At 52.1% G+C, this 21,861-nt stretch overlaps 7 protein-coding genes across 7 annotated transcripts; 2 read left to right on the top strand and 5 right to left on the bottom strand.

The window, feature by feature from the left end:
• Positions 1–724: 724 nt before the first annotated feature.
• On the bottom strand, positions 725–2,872 carry PpBr36_01258 (uncharacterized protein; the record flags this gene model as incomplete). Its single annotated transcript, XM_029888446.1, has 6 exons — positions 725–951; positions 1,031–1,148; positions 1,222–2,058; positions 2,143–2,387; positions 2,598–2,610; positions 2,840–2,872. The coding sequence occupies 6 exons, from the start codon at positions 2,870–2,872 to the stop codon at positions 725–727; spliced, it is 1,473 nt and encodes a 490-aa protein (XP_029751473.1).
• A 1,182-nt stretch (positions 2,873–4,054) lies between these two features.
• On the bottom strand, positions 4,055–5,022 carry PpBr36_01259 (uncharacterized protein; the record flags this gene model as incomplete). The annotated part of the gene is made up of 3 exons (XM_029888447.1): positions 4,055–4,137; positions 4,226–4,865; positions 4,972–5,022. 3 exons carry the CDS (start codon positions 5,020–5,022, stop codon positions 4,055–4,057), a joined length of 774 nt encoding a protein of 257 aa, XP_029751474.1.
• A 570-nt stretch (positions 5,023–5,592) lies between these two features.
• Positions 5,593–7,053, bottom strand: PpBr36_01260 (uncharacterized protein; the record flags this gene model as incomplete). The annotated part of the gene is made up of 3 exons (XM_029888448.1): positions 5,593–5,934; positions 6,088–6,903; positions 7,006–7,053. The coding sequence occupies 3 exons, from the start codon at positions 7,051–7,053 to the stop codon at positions 5,593–5,595; spliced, it is 1,206 nt and encodes a 401-aa protein (XP_029752670.1).
• Positions 7,054–8,201: 1,148 nt separating this feature from the next.
• On the bottom strand, positions 8,202–9,825 carry PpBr36_01261 (uncharacterized protein; the record flags this gene model as incomplete). Its single annotated transcript, XM_029888449.1, has 4 exons — positions 8,202–8,591; positions 8,675–8,932; positions 8,989–9,280; positions 9,611–9,825. The coding sequence occupies 4 exons, from the start codon at positions 9,823–9,825 to the stop codon at positions 8,202–8,204; spliced, it is 1,155 nt and encodes a 384-aa protein (XP_029752669.1).
• Positions 9,826–12,095: 2,270 nt separating this feature from the next.
• Positions 12,096–14,333, top strand: PpBr36_01262 (uncharacterized protein; the record flags this gene model as incomplete). The annotated part of the gene is made up of 3 exons (XM_029888450.1): positions 12,096–12,278; positions 12,346–12,521; positions 12,776–14,333. The coding sequence occupies 3 exons, from the start codon at positions 12,096–12,098 to the stop codon at positions 14,331–14,333; spliced, it is 1,917 nt and encodes a 638-aa protein (XP_029752672.1).
• A 303-nt stretch (positions 14,334–14,636) lies between these two features.
• PpBr36_01263 (uncharacterized protein) lies at positions 14,637–17,712 on the bottom strand (the record flags this gene model as incomplete). The annotated part of the gene is made up of 3 exons (XM_029888451.1): positions 14,637–17,218; positions 17,309–17,439; positions 17,615–17,712. The coding sequence occupies 3 exons, from the start codon at positions 17,710–17,712 to the stop codon at positions 14,637–14,639; spliced, it is 2,811 nt and encodes a 936-aa protein (XP_029752671.1).
• A 3,415-nt stretch (positions 17,713–21,127) lies between these two features.
• PpBr36_01264 (uncharacterized protein) lies at positions 21,128–21,551 on the top strand. Its single transcript, XM_029888452.1, has 2 exons — positions 21,128–21,406; positions 21,468–21,551. The coding sequence occupies exon 1, from the start codon at positions 21,131–21,133 to the stop codon at positions 21,242–21,244; it is 114 nt and encodes a 37-aa protein (XP_029752666.1). The 5' UTR covers positions 21,128–21,130; the 3' UTR covers positions 21,245–21,406; positions 21,468–21,551.
• The last annotated feature ends 310 nt before the right edge of the window (positions 21,552–21,861 follow it).

Below are 21,861 nucleotides of genomic sequence, written 5' to 3' on the forward strand. Positions count from 1 at the left end.
TCCTTTCTCTAGCATCACTCAGCAGGGGAGGCTCCACTGGCAATGAGCTCCAGTTTGGTTCCCATTTTCTCGGCGGTCGGTGGTACAAAAAAGCGGAATGGACGTGTCTTTGGAGGGCTGTTTGAACAGCATTGAGGGTGGCGGTGGAAGATGAGCACGTCGCTACTGACGTCCTTAGATACGATCTGCTTGTCTTGTAGAACTTTATTTGCATTATGAACGCGTTGATGACACTATTTAATATTTGAATTCCCTTTGATTACAGTGTGAATTTCCTCCTGCGGGAGAAGTATGGTGGACTGCAGTGCTGGCGACAGCTGCTATGCTTGTGATCTTCTGCACAGCAGTTGGTTCTTTGCGAGTAAAGAGGTATATCGTGATATACATGTGAATTTGACTAAACCGTTTGGATTCTCTCTGAGACCCCAACGTGAAGGTCGACTGGCAGCTGTTGAAAAAATACACACACGAATTAAACAGCAAAGCTTCTGTATACAATTGAAGGCTTTCAAATTTGACAGGATTGATGAAACGCAAACAAGAGAAATGAATGGATATAATGTTTTCCTAGCTACGACGAGTCTGATCCAAAACAAAAGAACCCCGAACAAATCAAACCCACTTAACAGAACAGTAACGCCTAAGCTTCAAGAGACAACCCACGCGAATGCGGTATGTACTTTCACAACTAGCAACAAGCCCTTTATCCCCGTTTCCAAACCGTTCATGCAGTGGAAACCAGAGGCGTGGGCTCAACACCAACACGCTCCTTGCTCAGGATGTCGAGCAGGAGCTGCGATGGCCTGTTGTCCCTGAAGACCTTTTCGCTGTTCTTGAACATTTTCACGTTGTTGAGGTACTTGTCGAAGAGGAAGGAGCTGTCCATTGGGCCTCCCTTGGCTTCAGGGTGGAATTGTGTGGAGAAAATGGGGCGGGTCTTGTGCATCATGCCTAATGTGCCACAACGTCAGTATCGCGACAATAGAACATAGACACCAGGGTGCATGGGAATGCGACATGTCGGACTTACCCTCGTTGCTGCCGTCGTTCAGGTTCACAAAGTACTCAATGAACTCGCTGGGCAGCGTGCTCATGTCAACGGCATAACCATGGTTCTGGCTGGTAATGTGGCATTGTCCAGTGGTCAACTGCAACAAGGTCAAGTCAGTAAAACATTCAGACTGGATGGTGGAAAGGAACACATCAAAGGCTTCAACTTACGTCGAGTGCGGGAATGTTGTGCGCCCGGTTGCCGTACTTGAGCTTCAGAGTGCGAGCACCGACGGCCAGAGCAAGCAGCTGGTGACCCAGGCAAATGCCCATGATGGGGACAGGGGATGTCTCCATGAGCCTGCGGAGGTTGTAAATGGTCTCCTGGCAGTGAGTAGGGTCACCAGGCCCGTTGGAGATGAAGACTCCGTCGAAGTTAGAGGCAACCTTGTGAATAGGGTAGTCGTACGGGAAGACGGTCACGGATGCCCCGCGGCTGACCAAGCTCCTAAGGATGTTCTCCTTCACACCACAGTCGATCAGACCAATGTGGAATGTTGGGTCGGGAGACTCGACCACAAAAGGAGCCTTGGTGCTGACACGCTTGACAAGGTTGATAAGACCCGGGTCAACAAAGCTCTCGTCCTCGTCGGCGTCGTACTCCTGACCGATGGTGATACGAGCCAGCGAGGAACCTTGCTCCCGGAGGTGGGTGACGATTGCACGGGTGTCAACGCCCGAGATGATGGGAACACCCTCGCGGGCACACCACTCGTTCAGGCCCTCAACGGCAGTCCAGTGGCTGTACTTTTCGGCAATATCCGAGACGACAACGCCTGCGCACTGGATGTGGGGCGATTCGAAGTACTTGAGCAGGTTGTACTCGTCACGCTCCTTGGATGGAACACCGTAGTTGCCAATGAGCGGCTGGGTGAAAACCAGGATCTGACCACGATACGAGGGGTCCGTCATCGACTCTGGGTAGCCCACGAGCGAAGTGGTAAAGACTGCTTCACCAGAGATGTTGGAGTTGGCGCCATATGCCGTGCCGTGGAAGACGGGGCCATCCTATACCACCAAAGAAGTCAGTCAGCATTGCGGGACACGTGTAGTTGAAGCTTTACCGAAGCGGTAAAGGATGATATGACTTACACGGATGGTGAAAGTTGCATCGAGCCCAGCAACTGGGGCGGTGGCTCGGGACCGCTGAGCGGGCATTTTTCGGCCCTTACTACCGTGGGCAACCTGCTGCTGCTGGCTGCTGCTGACGAAGCGCAGCTGCTTGGCGGCAGGCCGAGCGTTGAAGGCAAGGGCACCGGCGGAACGGAATGCCGGTGCCGTCTTCGTGGCGGCGGCCATGCGGACGGACACTCGGGAGAGCATCATGTCGTCAATACCTTAGGGGGGGGTTTTTTTTTTCCTTTAAAAAAAAAAGTCTGATTCGTAAATCTGAGAGGCTTTCTGTGATAGGTGATCGAGGGGTTTTAAGCGGACAGGGCCCTCCACAGATGGTCTAGCAACCCTTGTCAGTCATGTCCGCACACGGTTGAGGCGGTGAGTCAAGCAGCAGAGGCTGCGAGTCTACGAAAGTCGGGAAGGACACGAACCTGAGAGATAGTCCTGTGTGGGAGGGTATTGTCAGTAAAATGAACGGTCGATATATAGCAGCAATGCATGTAGTGTTTCTGATTAACGAATGGGACCTCAATCGCACGAGACGCGATTGCTCGAGCGTGGCTCTGAGCAGAAAGTTGTGACAGAGCTTGGTGAACAGGCCGACATAGGATGGGATGGGGGTGGGGTCAAAGCTACGTTAAGTAAGGAAAGAGTCAAATGACAGGAAACTTACCTGAGAAGTGAATTCTGACGGGCGACCGTTCATAAGCGCGGCTTTGGGGGTTCCAGCTTTAAAGCGGACAGAAGGAATAAGTCAAGATGAAGGATATGATGTGTGTCGTGAGCGCTGTCGATTGTGTAGGTAGGTGATGAATTGGTATTTTACCTTGTCCGGGGATGACGGAGTGCGAGAGAGGGGAGGAATTGGGAATTGGGAATTGGGGATGGGATTTTGAGCTCAGAGCTATCCCAGCTTGCAAGGGCAAAAAAAAAAAAAACGTAAAAAAAAAAAAGTCTTGGGGACTGGTGGGGCTTATCGTCAATATATGCAACGCCTGTTATTGGTGAAAGAGTCAGTTCACTACCGTGCCAAATGTGGGGCCTTGTCAACGTCCTCTACGCAACGATCGGGCTTGTATCTAGGAAAACTTTGACGCTCAGTCTGGACTCTGGAGAGCCGCAATCGGAGCATGGCATGGGAAGCAGGGGCAATGTGGGCTCTTCCATAAGGTATTTTATGCGTCACGTCACAAGTGTCAGGTAAAGCACTAAGTTGGTACTCTGTAGTGATAGACCACCTGGTAAGTTGGTTGAGCATATTGAGTGCGCGCGTACCTGGCAGAAAATATTCAAGCACCTCTCTAGAATAGAGCCTAGGACTAAGCTAGATAGACAGTCTAGACTCTACAGATGCAAATGCAAATCTGACCCACAATCGCCAGGTAGCATGCAAGATTAAGAAGAAAAGAAAAGAAGCAGGATATAATTCATCAACAGTGATACAGAAGTATGATTTTTTTTTTTTTTTTTTGTCATTCAGTCCATAAAAAATTGCCCCTCTCAGGTGGTTGGACTCTTTCATGGGCAAAGCTAGTCTTGACTGCTGCATAGCAAGGGTCGGCTTGACATGTTCACAACTATTTATCACTCACTGCTTTTACACTTCATGCTGGGTCCTTAAGAACGGATACCGATATCCTCGATACAGCGGCTTGATCGAAGATGTTCAACACTTGATCTACATGGGCGAGGGCTCTTGATCAATGGATAACCCAGTCAGAAAACTGCTGAAAATGTACAGCACCTGGTACAGTTATGAGCTAGTCACACATGCTTTGCCAAGAACTTAGAATCGTAACATTGTTTGTTTTAATGCTTTGCTGCACTTCTGCTGTCTATCCAACCTGTGGTGTCTTGTGTATTCGCACTAAAAGCAAAAGCAATTTTTTTACAATGCACCCAGTTCCTTGAGCTTGCCAATCAGTCCATCAACATCCTCAACCTTACCACCGCCCTTTCTTGGCGGAGGCTCTGTAAGTGTAGAAAAACAAGTAAAAAGTCAGCAATCCATCCGGCAGGGACGGCACCGTCTCGACGTTCCGGGAGTGCAGCATCTTACCGGTAACCTTGAGGACTTTGAGCCTGTTCTCGGCCGAAAGCCCATAGTCCGACAGCTTCTTCTTCTCAAACGGCTTCTTCTTGGCCTTCATGATGTTGGGCAAGCTGGCGTAGCGAGGCTCGTTCAGACGCAGGTCCGTGGTGATGATCATGGGCAGCTTGGCCTTGACCGTCTCGACGCCACCATCGACCTCACACGTGACGCTTACCGAGTCCCCCTCGCCGAACTCGACCTTGCTGGCCTGCGTCGCCTGCGGCCAGCCCAGCAGCGCGGCGAGCATCTGGCCCGTCTGCGCCGAGTCGTCGTCGATGCTCTGTTTGCCCAGGATCACGAGGTTGCTCTTGTGCTCCTCGGCCGCCTTTCGCAGCAGCTTGGCCACGCTGAGCGGTTCCAGCTGCTCCTCCCCGGTCTCAACGTGCACGCCGCGGTCCGCGCCCATCGCGAGCGCCGTCCGCAGCACGTCCTGCGCCTTGGAGGGTCCGGCAGAGATGACGCAGATGTCCTCGACGCCGCCCGGTGCCGACTTCTTCTCGCGGATCCGCACCGCCTCCTCGACCGAGAGCTCGTCGAACGGGTTCATGCTGTGCTTGACTCCGGCCGTCTCGACGCCCGTCTGGGCTTTGTTCACTCGGGGTTTGACCTGGTAGAGGTGGCGGGCCGCATACGGAGGCGGGTTTTTGTCCGTCAGCGATTTGATTGCATCCTCCCCGAGTTGATCAAATGGCTGATGGTGGACTGAGACTCACGGCATAGTCAATCACCCGCTTGACAGGTACTAATATCCTCAATGCAGACATGGTTGTTGTGAATTGGTCTTCTTGTCCAAGGAGGGCTAAAAATGGTATCGCAAGTGATGATGTCGTGGACAAGGCCGCTTGCTTGTATGATTCGGCCCAAGCGGCTAACCTCGGACTTGAGCGAGGGTAGGGAGGTGAAAAAAGAGGGGCTGCCGCTTGGACGCTATTAATATGGCATGAATTGATTCAGGTAAAAAGGTGCATGATTGATTTTATCCACCCACCGCCGGCTCTTCACAGGCCCTAACCCTTGAGTAGTTGCTTTGCGCGCCTCGGAACCTGCCAGGCAAGCAAGGGACCAAGTAATACCTCGCGAGCATCGGAACACATGAAATTTAGGGACTGCGGTTAGTTACTTAGCAGATCATATTACGTGTGGAAAGTCACGATGGGCACGAATGGAAAATAAAGAATCAAATGCTGTAAATGTGTAAATAAGTACGCTCATAAAGCTTCCAATATATGTCTATCGCCTCCAAGCCAGGGCCCCAGGATACCTCGCATCCTCTCCCACAACCCAGCTAAACCACCCCATCCCAACATCACCCCTCCCCAATGCCATTTCGTCTACTACCAATCATCCCATTCATCCTTCTTAGCCGCTTGGCTAGCCGAAGCACCTCCAGACCCCCCTGCGCCGCCGCTGCCACCCTTGCTCATGGCCGCAGTGCCAATGGAGCTTGGCTTTTGCTGCTGCTTCTGCTGTTGTTCTGGGATGTCGGAAAAGTCGTCCCAGAACCCTTTGCGGGTCTCGTCGATCGGGACCTGCCGGACCTGCTGATATTGCCGGCTGTCTGGCCCCTCGACGAATCGGTTGAAGCTAGTTTGTGCGCTCCTGGCTCCTTGCTGCGCCGCTCGCCCGACCGTGCCTGCAGTAACGCGAGCCTGTGCTGCAAAGTCCGAATCTGCGATCTGGATTTTTGGGCAGCGAATTTCAGCATCGGAGGAAGAAGAGAACAATAAAATAAAAATAAAAAAACAGAAGAAAAAAAGAGGGGAGGGGGGACAAAAAGAAAAGAAAATGTCAGGGTGGGGGAAGGTAGCAGTGACATAGATTCCACATACCTGTTTCGCGGTCGGCTGGATATAATTATTATTCACTGTAGTAGCAGTCTTTGTAACGGTCGATGTGAACCAACCAAAGCCCTTGGACAGCGCGGCGACAGGGTTGTTCTGCAGCTCGTCCATGGAGGGCAGAGCCGCGTTGCCGCCGGCTCCTCCCGGCGCAGGTGCAGGCGTGTTTCCAAACCCAGCATACTTGCCGCCCTGGCTCGGCGGCAAGTCCTCCGGTCTCGAGGCGTTGTCAGCCCCGAGCCTGGCAAAGTATTTGTCGTCCACCCTCGTCTTCCCTCCGCTCGTCGCACCGCCGCTTGGGCTCTCAGACCTGCTGCCGCTGAGCGATGGGTCGTCTCGGAACCTTCCACCACCATTCTTGGACCCGTCCGCAGAGCCGCCGAGCGGCGCACTCGACCTGCTGTTTTCGGCAGGAGCAGCAGCCTTCTTCTTCTCCCCGGGGACGTACTCGCGCCCGTCGACCAGCGCGCTCAGGCGCTCCTTGTACTCTTCGCCGGCTTCCCCGCCGTACCGCTCCGCGATGGTAGCGTCGTCCCACGAGATTCCCCTCAGCTCAGTGTCTGCGTGCTTCTCGAAGAATTCGCGCCACCGCTCGTTGCCGCCAAGCCGCATCCGCTCAATCTCGGCCGCCTTGAACGCGTCCATCGAGATGGACCGCACAAACGAAATGTGCACGCCCAGGCCTCGGTGCACGCCAGCGCATGACAGGCAGATGAAGATGCCGAACTTGGGCGACGCCCACTGCGGAGATGGCGCGCCGCAGTCGCAGCATAGGCTGTTCTTGGACTCTTTTTGGATCGCGAGGAGCTGTTATGGGAGAAAGAAGGCAATTTCGCCATAGATTAGACTTGCTCTTTGATCTCTTCGTTTTCTGTGTCTCAAGTCCTGGCTGTGTCTCTGATCTCTCACCTTGGACCGAGTCTCCGGATCGACCTCCCACATGCCCTTGGAGGCCATTTGCGCTGATGTGATGACTGACCCCTCAATCACGTCCTGGTCCTAGGGTCGGTGTTTTGCGTAGAGAAAAAAAAAAAAAAAACAACGTATGCAATGCTGATTTGTTAGCAATGCTATGCTTTGGGAATTTGGGACTGAAATGTTCACCGTTTCGAAAGACACCTTCGCTGGTACCCATTGGGGTTAAGATGCAGGGGCTGTGACAGAGTTACACGTCTCAATTTAGCCTTTTTGCTAGGGGCTACCCTGGAAACCCTGAGATCTAGGCTCACCTCTTACCGACACTAGCAACCCATCAGCCAGCTAGCAGAGCTGCGAGCACGGTCTCGAAGCCACAACCACAACCGCCTGAACAACTGCCAAGATGTAAGCTTTGAAGAATAATGCCAGCGATTTTTCTTCTTCTTCTTCTTCTTCTCCTTTCCTAACTTGAATTTTTTTTAGAAAGTGTTAAGATGTGAAAAGAAAAAGAAAGAAAAAAGGACCCTGGACTCTGTGGGGATGGGATATGACAATTCTGCCAAATAGCCTTGGTATCTGTAGCAATTGACCAAGAACCAACTACTCGTATCCAAGACTTGCAAGCACTTCCTCACAGCCAACCGACCTATCGCATTCATCAAGTGTTGTGACGAGGTGGAAATTTTTGTTTGGATCCGTGCGCTCCTGTACTCTACTTGAGTCGTTTGCTGATAATAGACTGCGCGCAGCCATTCCTCTTTCATTTTTTCTTCTTGTCGCTGCGCAACACAAATAGTTACATCAAAATACGTATTGCGACAGGCCAATGAGCACGTAAACGTTTTTGTTGGTGAGAATCAGCTATGAGATGTGAGCCATATCAGATTATTGGGAATGCGCTGGACAAGCGAATAATAAGGGTCCTGAGGTCTAAATGTCATATCATAAAAAGAAACTCATAGATGGACTCCAATGCCCCTCCTTTTTTTCATCCGCCTCTCTTCATTCCTTCCACGTCATATCCGCCGTAAAAAAAAAAAGTTCGTCAAACTCCCGTGATAAATCAATGTGATTATACGAGTAGCCAAATAATACAACGGGCAAAAGCCGGGCTAGGCTGGGAAAGGGGTAAAAGACAGCTCGTTCCGTTGAACCGTGTGTTTTCATCGTGTTGCTCAGAATAATGTCTAAGCAGCGGTGGCTGGGGCGGCCGGGGTAGCAGCCGGGGCAGCAGCCGCGTCAGTGGTAGCGGCAGGAGCGGCCTCGGCGGCGGGGGCGACGGTCTCGGTTCCGTTGGCCTCAGTTGAGGCCTCGCCTTCGTGCGCGGCATCATCGTCGGTCTTGTCGGGGCTGTCAATGGCGACCTTGACGGCAATCTCGCGGCTGTCAATCTGCTTGCCGTTCATCTCGGCAACAGCCTTCTGTTGAAGCTCCTCAGAAGCAAGGGTGACGAAGCCGAAACCACGTCCCTTGCGGGGCTCGTTGCGGGCCTGGAGCTTCTTGATCATGAAACGGGGGATGGGGCGGAGAGCGATCTTGGCAGAAACAGGCTCGTATGCGGCAAAGACCTCCTTGAGCTATATCCACGTGTACAATCTCAAGTTAGTACCACGGACTCTTATGATTACACATGTCAAAACTCAGGACGGGGAGAGCTTACGCGAGCCTCGGTCATGTCGTAGGGCAGGTTGGCAACCATGACCTTGGTCTTGGAGGCAATGCCATCGGCAGGGGGGCCACGCTCACGGCGCTCGCGGGGCTCCCGGGGAGCACGAGGCTCCTTCTTGGCCTTTTCATCCTTCTCAGTCTGGTTCTTGTTCGTGATGTCGGTCAGTGGCTTGGGCTCGGCATCAGTGGCACCGGTAGCCTGGGTATCGGTTGCGCCCTCCTGTCCCTGGTTCTCCTGCGCATAAGGATCCTTGTGTCAACATGTATACTTGTTCAGTGGAGACGATGCGGGGTGATGCGACATACGTCAGAGCGACCGGCCCGGCCGGCACCGCCGCGGCCACGACCAGAGCGGCCGCGACCACGGGTAGAGCGAGAACGACGGGTTCCCTCGGCACCCTCACCGTTGGCGCCCTCCTCCTTCGGCTGCGTGGGCTCGGGCTTGCGAGCGAGCTGGACCGAGACCTTGCGCTCCAGGACCTCTTGGCCCGAAAGCTCAGCGATGGCACGCTCAGCCTCGTTAGGGGTCGAGAGGTCGACGAAGGCGTAGCCGACAGGACGGTCGGTGCGGGGGTTCTTGGGGATCGAGATGCGCTCACTGGCGGTGTATTGTCAGCCTTCTGATTTGATTTTTTTGGGAAAAGTGTGGGGTCGCGCATTGTGGGGGAAGCGACCGGTCTGAAGTCTGTTCTCATCGCAATGTGGCTGAACAATAGAGCGGGACCGTCTTGATAGATGAGACAAAACACCCGTGTTGGCTGGTCCCCAACAAATTCCCAGTGGCAAAGAGTCGTGTTGCATGATGCAGACGTCATGTCCGGAAACGGAGGAGCAGGTAATCGCACACACAAAGGCAGTCAAAAGACCACAAAAGAGGAGGGGGAAGACCACGATGCGTAGATGTAGTTGATGAAAGATGACAACTTACACAAGGTAGCCCTTGAAGAACTCGGTCAACTTCCCCTCGCTTGTAGCGTACGCGAGGTTGCCGATGTAGAGACGGCGACCTTCGACAGCACTGGCATGGTTGTCGTCGTTGGCCTTGTTGTCGGCCTTGCCAGAGATGGAGGTGTCGGCCAGAGTGGCGGCAACGTCGTTGACGGCGGCGTCAGTGGTGGGAACGTTCTCAACGGGAGCAGACATCTTGGACTTGGTGATGAGAATTGGGAGACGGCGAAAGGATTCGGCGGTTGTGTAAAGTCGACGTTGACTTGAGTTTGTGATAACTCTGGAACTAAGCGGGGGAAGTTGTTAGGGTAGCTTCGTGCCCTAGATTGTGAAAGGTTGGCGGGTGGGTGCAAAGATTGCTTTCGCTGATCTTGAGTTTGGTTGTGATGAAGATGGAGAGGGAAAAAAAGAGGAGAGGAAACCCAGAGCCACAAGGAGGCGCGCCGATGAAATTCTAAATATTTTTTCGCAGACCCTGGGCCAGTTCCATCTTTCGGGGAATTAAGCGAAAGGGAGGGAAGAATCGGGTGGGTCCTAGACAAGCAGTTACTTGGAGGGGAAGTTGCGGTGCGCTGGAACTACGGTGTAAGGGGACTTGCGATGGTGGCTACGTGAGGTAGCTGCAGACTCCACCTTCCTCCACCAAAACTGATTTTTGCAACATGGGAGATGAACGTGGCTTCCTTTCACCCAAGAGAAATGCTACTACGACCCAAAGTCGGTAAACCAGGTTAGGTTACCAGTCTAATAAGGAAAGAGCTTTATTGGGGTTAGGAGGTGCGAGATATCGTGGGCTGTGCTGTGGGTTGGGTAGGCAGCTACGTATGAAGCTTTGGGCATGGAGCCGGAGGGGGGGTTGGGTTGTTTTGAGGCTTTGTTTTTTTTTTTTTTTTTTTTTTTCTGTTGTCATTCCATTTTTGATTTGATGATCTCGATTTTATGTGTGCTACTCTGTCTCGCAACCAACCAAGCATGACCAATGAAGTATTAGGAACAGTTTACGTAACCCACTCACAAATCATGTCTATTCGAGAACAAACACGTCAGAAGCCCTATGCGACTCTTCTCACAGTGAGAGAGTGACCTCCACTCCTGAGCTGCAAAATGATGAGGGAGGGGACTGTTATGAAGCTGTGGCAAAATCTAGACTACAGTAGTGGAAGCTGGAGAGCAGTTGTTATTATTTGGTTGTTACCAGCGGAAGTTGCATCCGGCCGAACGAATATCACTTGGCGTTGATGGAATGCGCCGGATACTGTAAGAAGTAGTAGTCAGATGAACAGGTTGTAGGTAAGGTGCTTTCTCAGTATGCGAAAGGGTACACATGCCCAATGTACATGCGTTGAATGGCGCAGTGTGAATATCAAGTCCTGGTTGATCGAGAGCAATCTCAAATTGCGGGCACAATAAGGAGGTTTTGATTTCTCGAGCTGGGACACAATACGCATGTACCCTTGTGTCATATTACAACAGCTCATCGAGCCAGGATCGTACACAGGGCTACCTTGTGCAACCCCCTTATTGGCGAAATGATCATGATCAAAACCACAATGAGTAACCTGGCGAAAACGGGGGCTTGCACAAATCGCAATTTCTCGGTGCTCTTTCCAGAAGACGTCCAATGTGGAGATGGCAAAGCCGGCCGTGCCGGGGTCTGGAATGGGATGGCAGTTGGAGACAATTTGGCTAAAAAGCATTAAAATTTTAAATGTGTGTCGAGCTCGCTACGACGCGCGGGGAATGTAACTACGGCTTGCAGTTAGGATCCTGTTGGTCCTCTTCTCAAGGGTATTTCTTATCTCTGTTTCTTCTTTGTTTTTGTTTTTACTTTCCGTCGCTCGGTGAATGCCGTGTAAACAGTCATGAGTGAGAAGGGCGCCAAGCCGTTTTTTTTTTTTTTTTTTTTTTTTTTTCTCCTCTCTCTCTCTCTCTCTCTCTCTCTCTCTCTCTCTCTCTGTAGTGGTTTTTCTCTGGCCGGAACCGGCGCTACCCCCACGTTTGCCTTCGGGCTGGCGGTAAAATGCTAGTCAAATGTCGTGCAGTGTGCTTTGAATTATCACTCTACTTGTTTCCAAAAAAAAAATTATAGCCTGTCTGACATCATTGCGCCGCTGAGAACATCCCCAGGCAACATTTTCTTCTCTTTTTAGTCTATTTGCTCCTTGTAATTGGCAAACCCTCGCGTGCGCCCCCTATATAGCGTGTCTGACTACTTACGATACCACCTATATTACCCCTCGCATAAATACTCTTTAGACCTGGTCAAGTTAAATTCTTTACTGCAGTTGGTACAGGTAGTCATCGGACCTATCTCGCATTGCGAGTAAACCTGATAGCAATACTGACCCGGTTGTTCAAAAAGGAAAAAGGAAAAAGGAAAAAAAAAAAAAAAAAAAAGAAAGAAAGAAAGAAAGAAAGAAAGAAAGAAAGAAAGAAAGAAAAAAAAAATCCCACCAAGCCTCAGTATGGAATCTTCATCAAATAAAGTCCAATTCTCGGACCGTAATGCATTGGTTCTGTACGGCTCAGAGACGGGTAATGCTCAGGACATTGCCGAGGACTTGGGTCGCGCAGTCGAGCGTATGAGGTTCAAAACAACAGTGGAGGAGATGAATGCGGTCGAACTTGCAAGTGCCCCCCTATCGGGAGTGCATAGAATTTCATGTTGCGGAAAGGTTGTGTGATGGCTGACCGACGGGGTGCACGCCCAAATAGAAAGAGCTTCTGCAGTACAGCATTGTTGTATTCATAACGTCCACAACGGGACAGGGCGACATGCCGCAGAATGCAAGTCGCTTTTGGCGTAGTCTTCTCCGGCGCAAACTGCCAGCCTCTTGTCTGTCGCGGTTAAGATTCACCTCGTTCGGTCTGGGTGACAGTTCTTATCCTAAGTGAGCAAGCAACACCTAGTCCACGACGCTGCTTTGGGGCTGGCTCTGACCTGGATGACATTGGTAGGTACAACTGGGCTGCACGGAAGCTTTCGAAGCGTCTGATACAGCTAGGGGCGCAGTCATTTTTCGAAGCTGGCGAGGGGGACGAGCGGCACGATGACGGGCAAGTCTTTAAACTTTCAAACTTCTGAGTTACGATACTGCCATGCCGGCCATGCTCTCTTGACTAACCCGCAGACGCGTATGTGTAGTATCGACACCGTATACTTGCCATGGAAACAAAGTCTACGCTCCCATCTTATGTCCAACTACCCTCTTCCCGAATCTACAGAACCCATACCGGATGATGAGCCGTTACCGCCTCGCTTCGAGTTGTCGATCGATGATACCAAAGGGGCCACAGCCATATCATCTCTGACTTCCACCCCGTCGGAAGACCCCCCATCCAACCTTTTGCCGATAGAAGAGGCAAGAGAGGCCATCATACAGAGCGCGTCCCGCGTCACCCCTACTGATCACTGGCAGGATGTGCGACTTTTCAGCATGGACATGGACGAACCTGCTGAACCGTTGCTGCCTGGTGCGACGCTCACCGTATACCCCAAGAACTTCAAGGCCGATGTTCAGACACTCATCGACCAAATGGGATGGCAGGACCAGGCCGATCGGCCGGTGCACGCAACCAAGGTGCCAAAGGAGCTGGAGTGGTGCACCCGGCTCGAGGTCTGCACCCTACGCGACCTACTCACTCACGGGCTGGACATCACCGCTGTTCCTAGACGCGGTTTTCTCGAGAAGCTCTTCTTTCTGGCCACAGATAAGGATCAGCAGGAGCGGCTGAAGGAGCTCATAGACCCGAGCGGGTCCCAAGACTTTTACGACTATACCACCCGCCCACGCCGCACCATCCTCGAGATAATCGGCGACTTCCCCTCGGTCAAGATCCCGGCCAGCTCTGCCGTGGACGTCTTCCCCGTCATCCGCGGCAGGGAGTTCAGCATAGCGAACTGCGGCTCGCGGCTCGACGTCACCGATGACCAAAGCACCCCGGCGCAACCTCGGCGGATCCGGGTCGAGATTCTAGCGGCAATGGTAGAGTACCGCACCATCATCCGCAAGCCACGCGTCGGCCTCTGCTCTCGCTACCTCAAGAGTCTCGGTGCCGGCGCCCGCATCAACGTCGGCATCAAGCAGGGTTCCGGCATGCAGCGACTCCTGACCCGGCCCGTGATCGCCGTCGCGACCGGGACGGGCATCGCACCGATCCGCATGCTCTACCAAGCGCGCGGAAACGCCACCGGCCTGCCGGCGCCGCCAGGCGAGATGCTCCTCTTCTTTGGCTGCCGCAGCCGCAAAGTCGATTACTACTTTGCCGACGAGTGGCGGCGTGCCGCAGACGGCCTGACCGTGATCCCGGCCTTCTCGCGCGACACGGACGCCCTCATGGACATGGCAAAGACGGTGCAGCTGGGCGGGCAGGACGAGCCGCCTCCAACGGCTGGGATGCCGCTGCCGCCGTCGCTGTCTGCGTCCACCGCGGGGCTCGACACCTCCGAGACGGGCATGCTCCGCCGGCGCGATGCCGGTAAGAACTACGTACAGCACCACATCCGCCGTCATGCGCACAAAGTTGCGGCCATGATTCGTAGTGGGGCGGCGGTCTGCGTGTGTGGCAGCTCCGGGAGCATGCCCAAGGCTGTCCGACTCGCGCTGGAGGACGCCCTCGTCGCCGGTGGGTTATGTGCAACCGCTGCTGAGGCCGAGGAGTACCTTACCACGAGGGTTGAAATTTGGCAAGAAACTTGGTAACCGATGGGACTGGTAGGTAAAGGCATTATCAAATGTTTTTATTCTGGTTCTTATATTTACATATATATTGCTTCCTTCTTCTTTCTTTCTTTCATCTTCTCTTCTCGTAGACATGTGCCGTGTGCCAAAGAAATCGCTGCATAAGGAACGTCAAGATTATAATCATAAACAAGGAATATACGACACATTATTGAAATAAACCGCACAGGTCCAGATGCCAAAGTGCGTTTGTAATATTACCAAAGCATCGAATCGGTCGATGATATGCACGAATAGGCAGGGATTCGCAGATTCGTCACTTCATCACCTCTTATCATCCTCCCAGCTATAACGCCGTTCGGACACTTGAGGAATGTGGATCAGCTCGGTTGCGGCATCGATACGCTCCGGGCTGCTCGTGCTTTGAGGACTGACGCCATCCGCATCAGCGGCGCGCCTGTCTTGTTGTCGTACGATATCGTTGTCAACCATGCGTTCCTCCTCGTCAACAGTAAAGTCACTGCCTAGACTCTCGGATGAGTCTCGTCTGGACGCCCGCTTGATAAGTCCGAACGAGTTCGATGGGGTCTCTATCCGAAGACCACGGCGAGGATCGGCCTGCGGTGACAGTGGCTGCCTACTTGTTGCCGCTGTGGGCGGTGTGGTGGACCGTTGTGGGTATGCTGGCATGTGTGACGAGGGAGGCGAAGTAGGCATGTCGGTGCTGGCATCTGTTCCAGCAGCCTGACTTGCGCTGTCACTGGGAAGTATTGTGGTTTGGTTTCGAGGTAAGGGGGATTGTTGGTTCGGTAAACATATGTTTTCTGGTAATGGGCCTAGGCAGACAATCTCGCTCTGATCTATTGGAGTGCGCTGAACGGCCGTAGGAGGAAGTAGCAGGTCGGGAGACCTCGCCGTGGTCTGTGACGCTCCATGGCCGTTGCTGTTAGATCGACCGATAGCCACATGCCTCTGACGTTCACCGGGGCTTGATGCAGATCCGGTCCGCCTTAGTGGGAACTGCCCAGGAGAAGCCACTGTTATTGGCGATGGCAAATCTAAGAACCTTGCGCCCCATTCTGGGTTCGGGCTCATCGGAGATGGTACTTGTGAGGAAAATGAGTTTGTGTTGTTTCCTTCTGAGGGGGCTGACACGGTAGGTGACGGGTTCTCGTCATCCCCAGGCCGATAGTGCCCAACAGAACTAACATCCTGGATTAATTTTGTCCCGGTTTCCCCGTCGAGGCTCGGATGGCCAATGTGTACAATGGGCACTGTGGATGGCGAATATGTAGGCAGCGGGCCCTGAAGCTGTCTCTGCATTTTCCTTCGCGCAATCTCGTACTGGCTCATACCATGCTCAGAACCTTCGGTCCCGAACTCCATGGTGTCATCAGAAGCCATGTGCTCGTGGGTTGCGTCCAGCTCCACAGGTTCTAAGGGAACTGGCATCTCATAGCGCTCGTGCGCCGCATCGGCTCCAACCTCAACTGGCTGCGTACGTGAGCCATCGAGCTCGTGCGACAGGGGGGCAGATCCGCCCCGCCTTGGCCTTCGCCCCCCGGTGATGAACGAGACAAAACGGGTAAGCGGGCCTGCAGGTTCGTCAGGCCCCAGGGTTGACCCGCCGTCCTGGCAGAGCTCGTCTCCATTCTTCTCCGATGGCGACATGGGAGTCTTGGCTTGCGCGGCCTTGGTGCGCTGTCGTCTCCAAAGCCAGAGGGCAACGCAAATGCCGACCGACGCTGCGACAACGCCCACAACTACACCGGCAGTCTGTCCTGCGGTCAAGCCAGGTCTGTTCGGCGGTTTCGGCACAAAAGCTGGATAATCACTGTTCGCAGGTCGACTGATAGGCTTGACCGAGTAATTGCTCGCTGCATTGCTGGGGTATCGAGCCTGGTAAACAGAGAATAGCCGTTCTTCGTATTTAGTGATCATATAGGCCTCCTGCATAAAGGCCCGCCCGATGACAAACTCGTTGACGTTCTTGGCACGGCGCAACGGGAAGTAGGCCAATCCGGGATCGTAAGGTTCGAATGAATTTCTATACGGGTAGGTCAGATATTGCGAGAAAGCTTGGCCAGAGATGGTGATGTTGATCACCCCTGGGTCTTCCAACGGCTTCCCAAGGGTGTTGTTGTTGTCCCAGCTCGACAGGCTAAAAGTGAAGTTCAGCCGATCCGCTCGCAGGGCCGAGTCGGGAGAAGTCAGTTGATCACCGCTGAACATGTATAGATCGAACGTGCTGTTATACGTAAGATTGAGCGCATCTGCAAAGCGGTCACAGATGGATTCTGGCAGCGCCAGATAGGGAAACGAAGTATCGATCGTGACGACCAGGGAATCATTCATTGCGACCAGCGATTTATGGATCTGGCCCCCCCAGCCCGGAGGAGGCTTGCTGGGATCATTAGTATTGGCGTTGATCCCGCGGAGCCGAACCTGGGGCACTCGGGAGTCGGGATCAAGATTAAAAACAGTGTTGTGATTCTGGAATCGTAGGGGGTCGTATCCACCTAGGATTAGAGAGGCGGGGACACCGCCGTCAATATGCCAAGCGCCGGCGGTGTAACCGTAGCTGTTGCTGGCGATAAGGCCATACTCCTCAACCATCTGAGAAATGAGAGGGGTTGTAATTCGTTCGCCGAACCGTCCGCGGATGACTCCCAGGCCAATGTAGCCTTGGTAAAAATTTGTTGTGTTGATGGAGGCTACCAGGGCGTTGTTGATCGAGACAGTCTCACCCTCAAGGCTGTTGAACATGGACAGTCTATCTAGCCCGTAGTCTCCAGTGTCGGAGAAGCCCGACGAAGCCAGACCCAGTTCCCAGGCACCCAGTGGTGCATAATTTTGGGAATCCGGGGCATTATAGGTGTTTCCCCGTTCCGTAGCGCAAGCATTGCCTGTCATGAGGGGGGTTTTGTTAGCGAGACGTCGCGCGAGACACGCGCTGCGAACCACAAGCAAGCCATAGTTCGGTTACCGATACTTACTATTTTGTGGGCAGCCTCCCCTGCCAATAGCCCAAACCTCAGATATCGCTGTGCTCACGAGAAGCTGGACTGGCTGTGCTGGGGCCCCAAGGTTTACCTCAAAACTTGACCAGGTGCCGTCTATATCGACCCTATCATCCAGATAAGTTAGAAAATGTAGATAACCAGCGGGAGTACGTCTTTGGACGGTATGGTCATGGGCCGCTTGGGGTATGTAGATGGATAGGATGCAAAGACAGGAAGCTTCTAGGGGTATGGATATAAACAAAGATCAGATAAGATGGTCCAGGTAGGGATGGAACCAACCATTTTTGCGAAGGTTGTACCCAATATGCGCCACTGCTAGCTTGAACCAAGCGCGGGGCAAGCAGTAGGACATGAGCTAAATGAAGGCCAAAATGCATCCTTGTAAAAAGCCTCCAAAGTCGGTTGGGACGGCTTTTGTGCTGCGGACTAGTGAGTGTACCTAACCAAGCACGCTTCCGAGGCCCGGTCGTCACCGTGATAGAATGGCGTGGTCTTTGCTGTCCATCAATCAGCTCGAGAGCCGATCCCGGCCGCGTTTGGGACAGTTCGGGCGCGAGATTTGTTCGGCTTTTCGTCGCGTGTAGCGTTCTATACCATATTTTCTTTGCTGTTGGTCTGAACGTTTTCGCTTGAGTGGTTCCTGAGTAGTCCAGTGCGTCCGTCCGTCCGTCCGTCTCAATCCAAACTTTCGTCCTTGTTCTTTTCTGCGCAAAGAGTGCCCTCCTTCCTGTGTGCAGTCAAAATTCGCCGGCGGTATTTGGATTTTTTGACAATTAATCCCCTCCAGGTTATACAAGGAAACGGCTGATATGCTTTGGCGTGTGAGCAAGCTCGTTTGGTCAATGACTCTGCTCTGCTGACTCTGCTAGAGTTCTCTGTAGTATAGTCGATCGGATGATGTTTTTTTTTTTTTTTTTTCTCTTTCCTTCCCAATTCTTCAGTCAGGAGGTCGGTTCTTGTCTGACACTGCTACACGCGTGGTGCAGATGGTTCGGTCGTCAAAGTCAGGAACTGTATACAAAGGTGTGAAAGTTTGGTCGACATTCCTAAAAGCTTGGGCATGGGGAAATCTATGGGAAACAAGCCCCATGCAATCGGTGTGACCGCGCGTGGAAGTGGAGGTCTCCAACTGGGGCTCCCCTCTCTGATCAGGGGCCCGCTTCAGGTAGGTGGCTAGGTCTCGTCTTGGCCCTGTAACAACGCCGCGTTTACTAACAGGGGTCTCTACCCGGATACAGCGGTGTCGGCGCTACCCGTTTCTAGGCCTACTGTACTGTAAGCCCAGTTCGACGACAACCTAACACAAAGCTTTGCGACTACGAGCTGGGATTTTATGGTAGAAAATCTACTTTATAATACAGGCAATTGATCAACGGAGGTTGAGATAGCTAGGGCATAGGTAGATAAAGTCATGCTGGACTCGTTTCTTCTCGCTAGAAAGAACTAGGAGCGGGGATTTGTTAGTATGCGGTAGGGACAAATCTACCTGCGGACTCGAATAATATGTAGACATAGATTCTCACGGCTGCATACCTTCTTTTTACCTAGTTTTCTTGCGCAATTTTGCAGTCCCTTTAATAAGCGAGAGTAGTATCGGTCATGAAGTTGCAAGATTCTTGGTTCAAGCCAACATAAACAGCAGACTTGTGGGCTTAGTCAAGCTATGGTAAGGAGGGGTTTTACATACAGCGTTGTATCCCCCTTGCCCCCTCACCTTGCGCAAGTGATCCGAAAGCTACCAGAGTATTTCGTACGAAGCCATCATGGCGGAAGCGGGGCGAAGCATAAAAATTACAGTACCAAGTAGTAGTTCTAGCAGTTTAGACATACATTGCCAAGATTCATGACTAGGAACAATCCTACTTAGCCCAGGGAGGAAGAGAAATATTTTTTTTGTGCTGGCCGGTCGAGCCGACCAAAATTATTGAGGATCGGAACGAATTGCCCATGTACCACGAGGTCACGCAACTCCCCTCCCGGACGGACGACTCGGCTTACCAGTTCTGGTTTGCTGCCTGGTGGTTCGGCTGTGGGGCTAAATGGCATGCGGTTGGGCAATATATTCTGACACTTTGAGGCAAATCTGGATAAAACCCATGCATGCACATAGCTGGTGACGTGGTGATAGGCTCTGTGTACATGGAAATCCGGGTTCCATTCTTCTCATTCTCGGGTTCCAGGCTTGGCCTTTGCTTCTGTCAGGAGATTCTCACTCTGTACTTCTGCGCTCGAAATGTACTAGCCAGCATGAAACTATTCGCTTTATTTTTCGCTTCTACGAGCGTCCTCATATCAGGGGCTCGATAGGAAAGGGGCACTTAAGAAGCAAATCAGATGTGTTGGATGGCTTGATGGATGTTACGGATGCCGGTATCCCCGGTGGAAAAAAAAAAAAAAAAAAAAAAAATTGTGTCGACGAGAAACTCCTAAGCAAATGACGGGGATTCCCCTGCTCCCCCCACGTTATTCGTGAGGTACCAACACATAGCCAAGAGATAGAAGAAAGAATTTTACGCGGTAAAATTTCCCATAACCTTTACCGGTAATCGAGCGCTAAAAGCCGCGCTACGTGGTGCTTTGCACCTGCATTGATCAAGGAATATACAAGTAGGGACCTGTACCGAAGAAACCCAAATGTAAGTACACTTACCTATCTTGGCAGCTCTCCTACCAGAGATACCCCATAGCATCTGAATTTAACTTTTATGGCAGGGACCACACTCATTATGACAAACAAACTGTACTGTACCATTCGGCACTAACTACCGTCATGCGTACGCGACATGAAACTGCCACAAAATTTCCATTAGAGCAGCATGGTGGAAAGCTCGAATTTAGAACACACAGCAGAGAACCAAGATAAAGGTAGCAGGGGTCGATTGCATACGTAGTAAGTCATTCGGTAAGGAGCAGTTCGTAGATCTTCAACTGTAATTGAGCACGGAGGACCTCGCCAAGGATTGGTTGTGCTATGGTTGTAGGGTAAAAATCCCCATCCCTGGACAGTGGTGGCAAATCTGCAACCGTGTGGGATTTTGAATTTTTTTTTCCGTTTTTGGTAACAATGTCTACGATATAACGAAACAAAAAAGTACGCCTTTTTCTTGCATTTTGGTAAAATGTTTAACTGTAATAGCAACTTTGGTCAGTTTTTTTTAATTAGTATTATAATCAGAATCAGTGATTATGTATAAGGAACTTATGGTTATAATTTTAAATTCTAGAATTGTTGAACTAACCAAGATGTACTAAACAGCTGAGGTATTTGCACAAAGGTGCTTAGGTTGCGTTGTGGAAGTTGTATTGACAAATACATTGTAACAGGGGGTTTTCGCCTGGTCCCGCCCGTAGTATGTCAAAGCGTCGATTAGACCTAATGATTGCCGGGTCAGGTCATCTATCTCCTTCAGGATGGGTCAACTGACTGACACCTCTCTTTTCTTCTCCACAGTTGAGCGCAGCCGTTGGCAAGCTAAGGTACCAGGCCTCACTTGTAGTACGCTCCCGAAGGCCGGACCAAGCTTACCCTGCTCCGGCCCGCTTTTCTCCGGTAATCATCCTCTCCTCAAATTTCCTTAAGCTTTTATTGATTTTCCTTTTCTTAATGCCGAAGCTGTAACAATATTGAGCTGAGGTCGGCCAGCCCCGGCTTACGAGGGCGCCCCAAATCATGGCATAGACTCCGAGCGTCAATCTGGCCTGGAATAGGAGGTTTTGGATTTTCTCGATGGTCACACGTGGGAGAAAAATAAAGCTGCAGACGCCAGTACCGTCACAGTAGGTAGGGTTAAGGGGATGCAAGCCTTCTCCTCCCGGCGGACATTCTATCTCAATTTGGTCACCAAAGCGGCGAGACACACAGGACGCGCGCAGGCCGCTGCCATGGAGGTCCAGGGTGCAAGTTATTGATTGATTCGGCCGCCTGTGGTGGTGGAACAAATCCACCGGCGCAACTTGCCTGGATTGATCATACCAACCAGTACGACGGCGGCGGCGGCCACGACAAAAGTGGCCACCCACCCAACAGCAGTCGCTTTAACGTGCTTTCGGAAAGATCCTTCAGGGCCCTGGGTATGTGCCCATGTATCTATCTTGCCGTCCCTACACTATACTGATTACGGCGGTTTCGAAGCTGGCGCCATCTCGCAGGCAGCCCATAAGACATGGGTCCCTGTCACTCAAGGCTCTTGTGTACGGTACAGTACAGCAAGTACGTAGCGCGACCTCCCAGCCACGAGGGCTGTCGCGTCTCTTTCCTAATGTAGCAAGCTCTCCGCCTGCTCCATCTTGCTGCGCGACGTAGTACTGTATGATGCTTGCCTCAGCTGCGTCCCCTTCAGTCCAAGTATCGGTTACCATGGTACATTAACACAGTAGTTAGGTTGTTCTTACATGCCATACCTCTCGTGCTGTGTACCAAGTACAGCAGGTGCTTGATTTCTAGTTTTCTACGAAGTACAACAGGCCTAACCTTACCTAGCCCAGCAGCCAGCTGAGCAGACCACCACCAGGAACGGACGTCTTTT

The sequence above is a fragment of the Pyricularia pennisetigena genome, chromosome 2 (assembly GCF_004337985.1).
Source record: "Pyricularia pennisetigena strain Br36 chromosome 2, whole genome shotgun sequence".
NCBI classification, from domain to species: domain Eukaryota; kingdom Fungi; phylum Ascomycota; class Sordariomycetes; order Magnaporthales; family Pyriculariaceae; genus Pyricularia; species Pyricularia pennisetigena.

Bases quoted from the DNA above. Each gene is read 5' to 3' on its own strand.
- PpBr36_01264 (XM_029888452.1), top strand. From the start codon at position 21,131: ATGCAAGCCTTCTCCTCCCGGCGGACATTCTATCTCAATTTGGTCACC.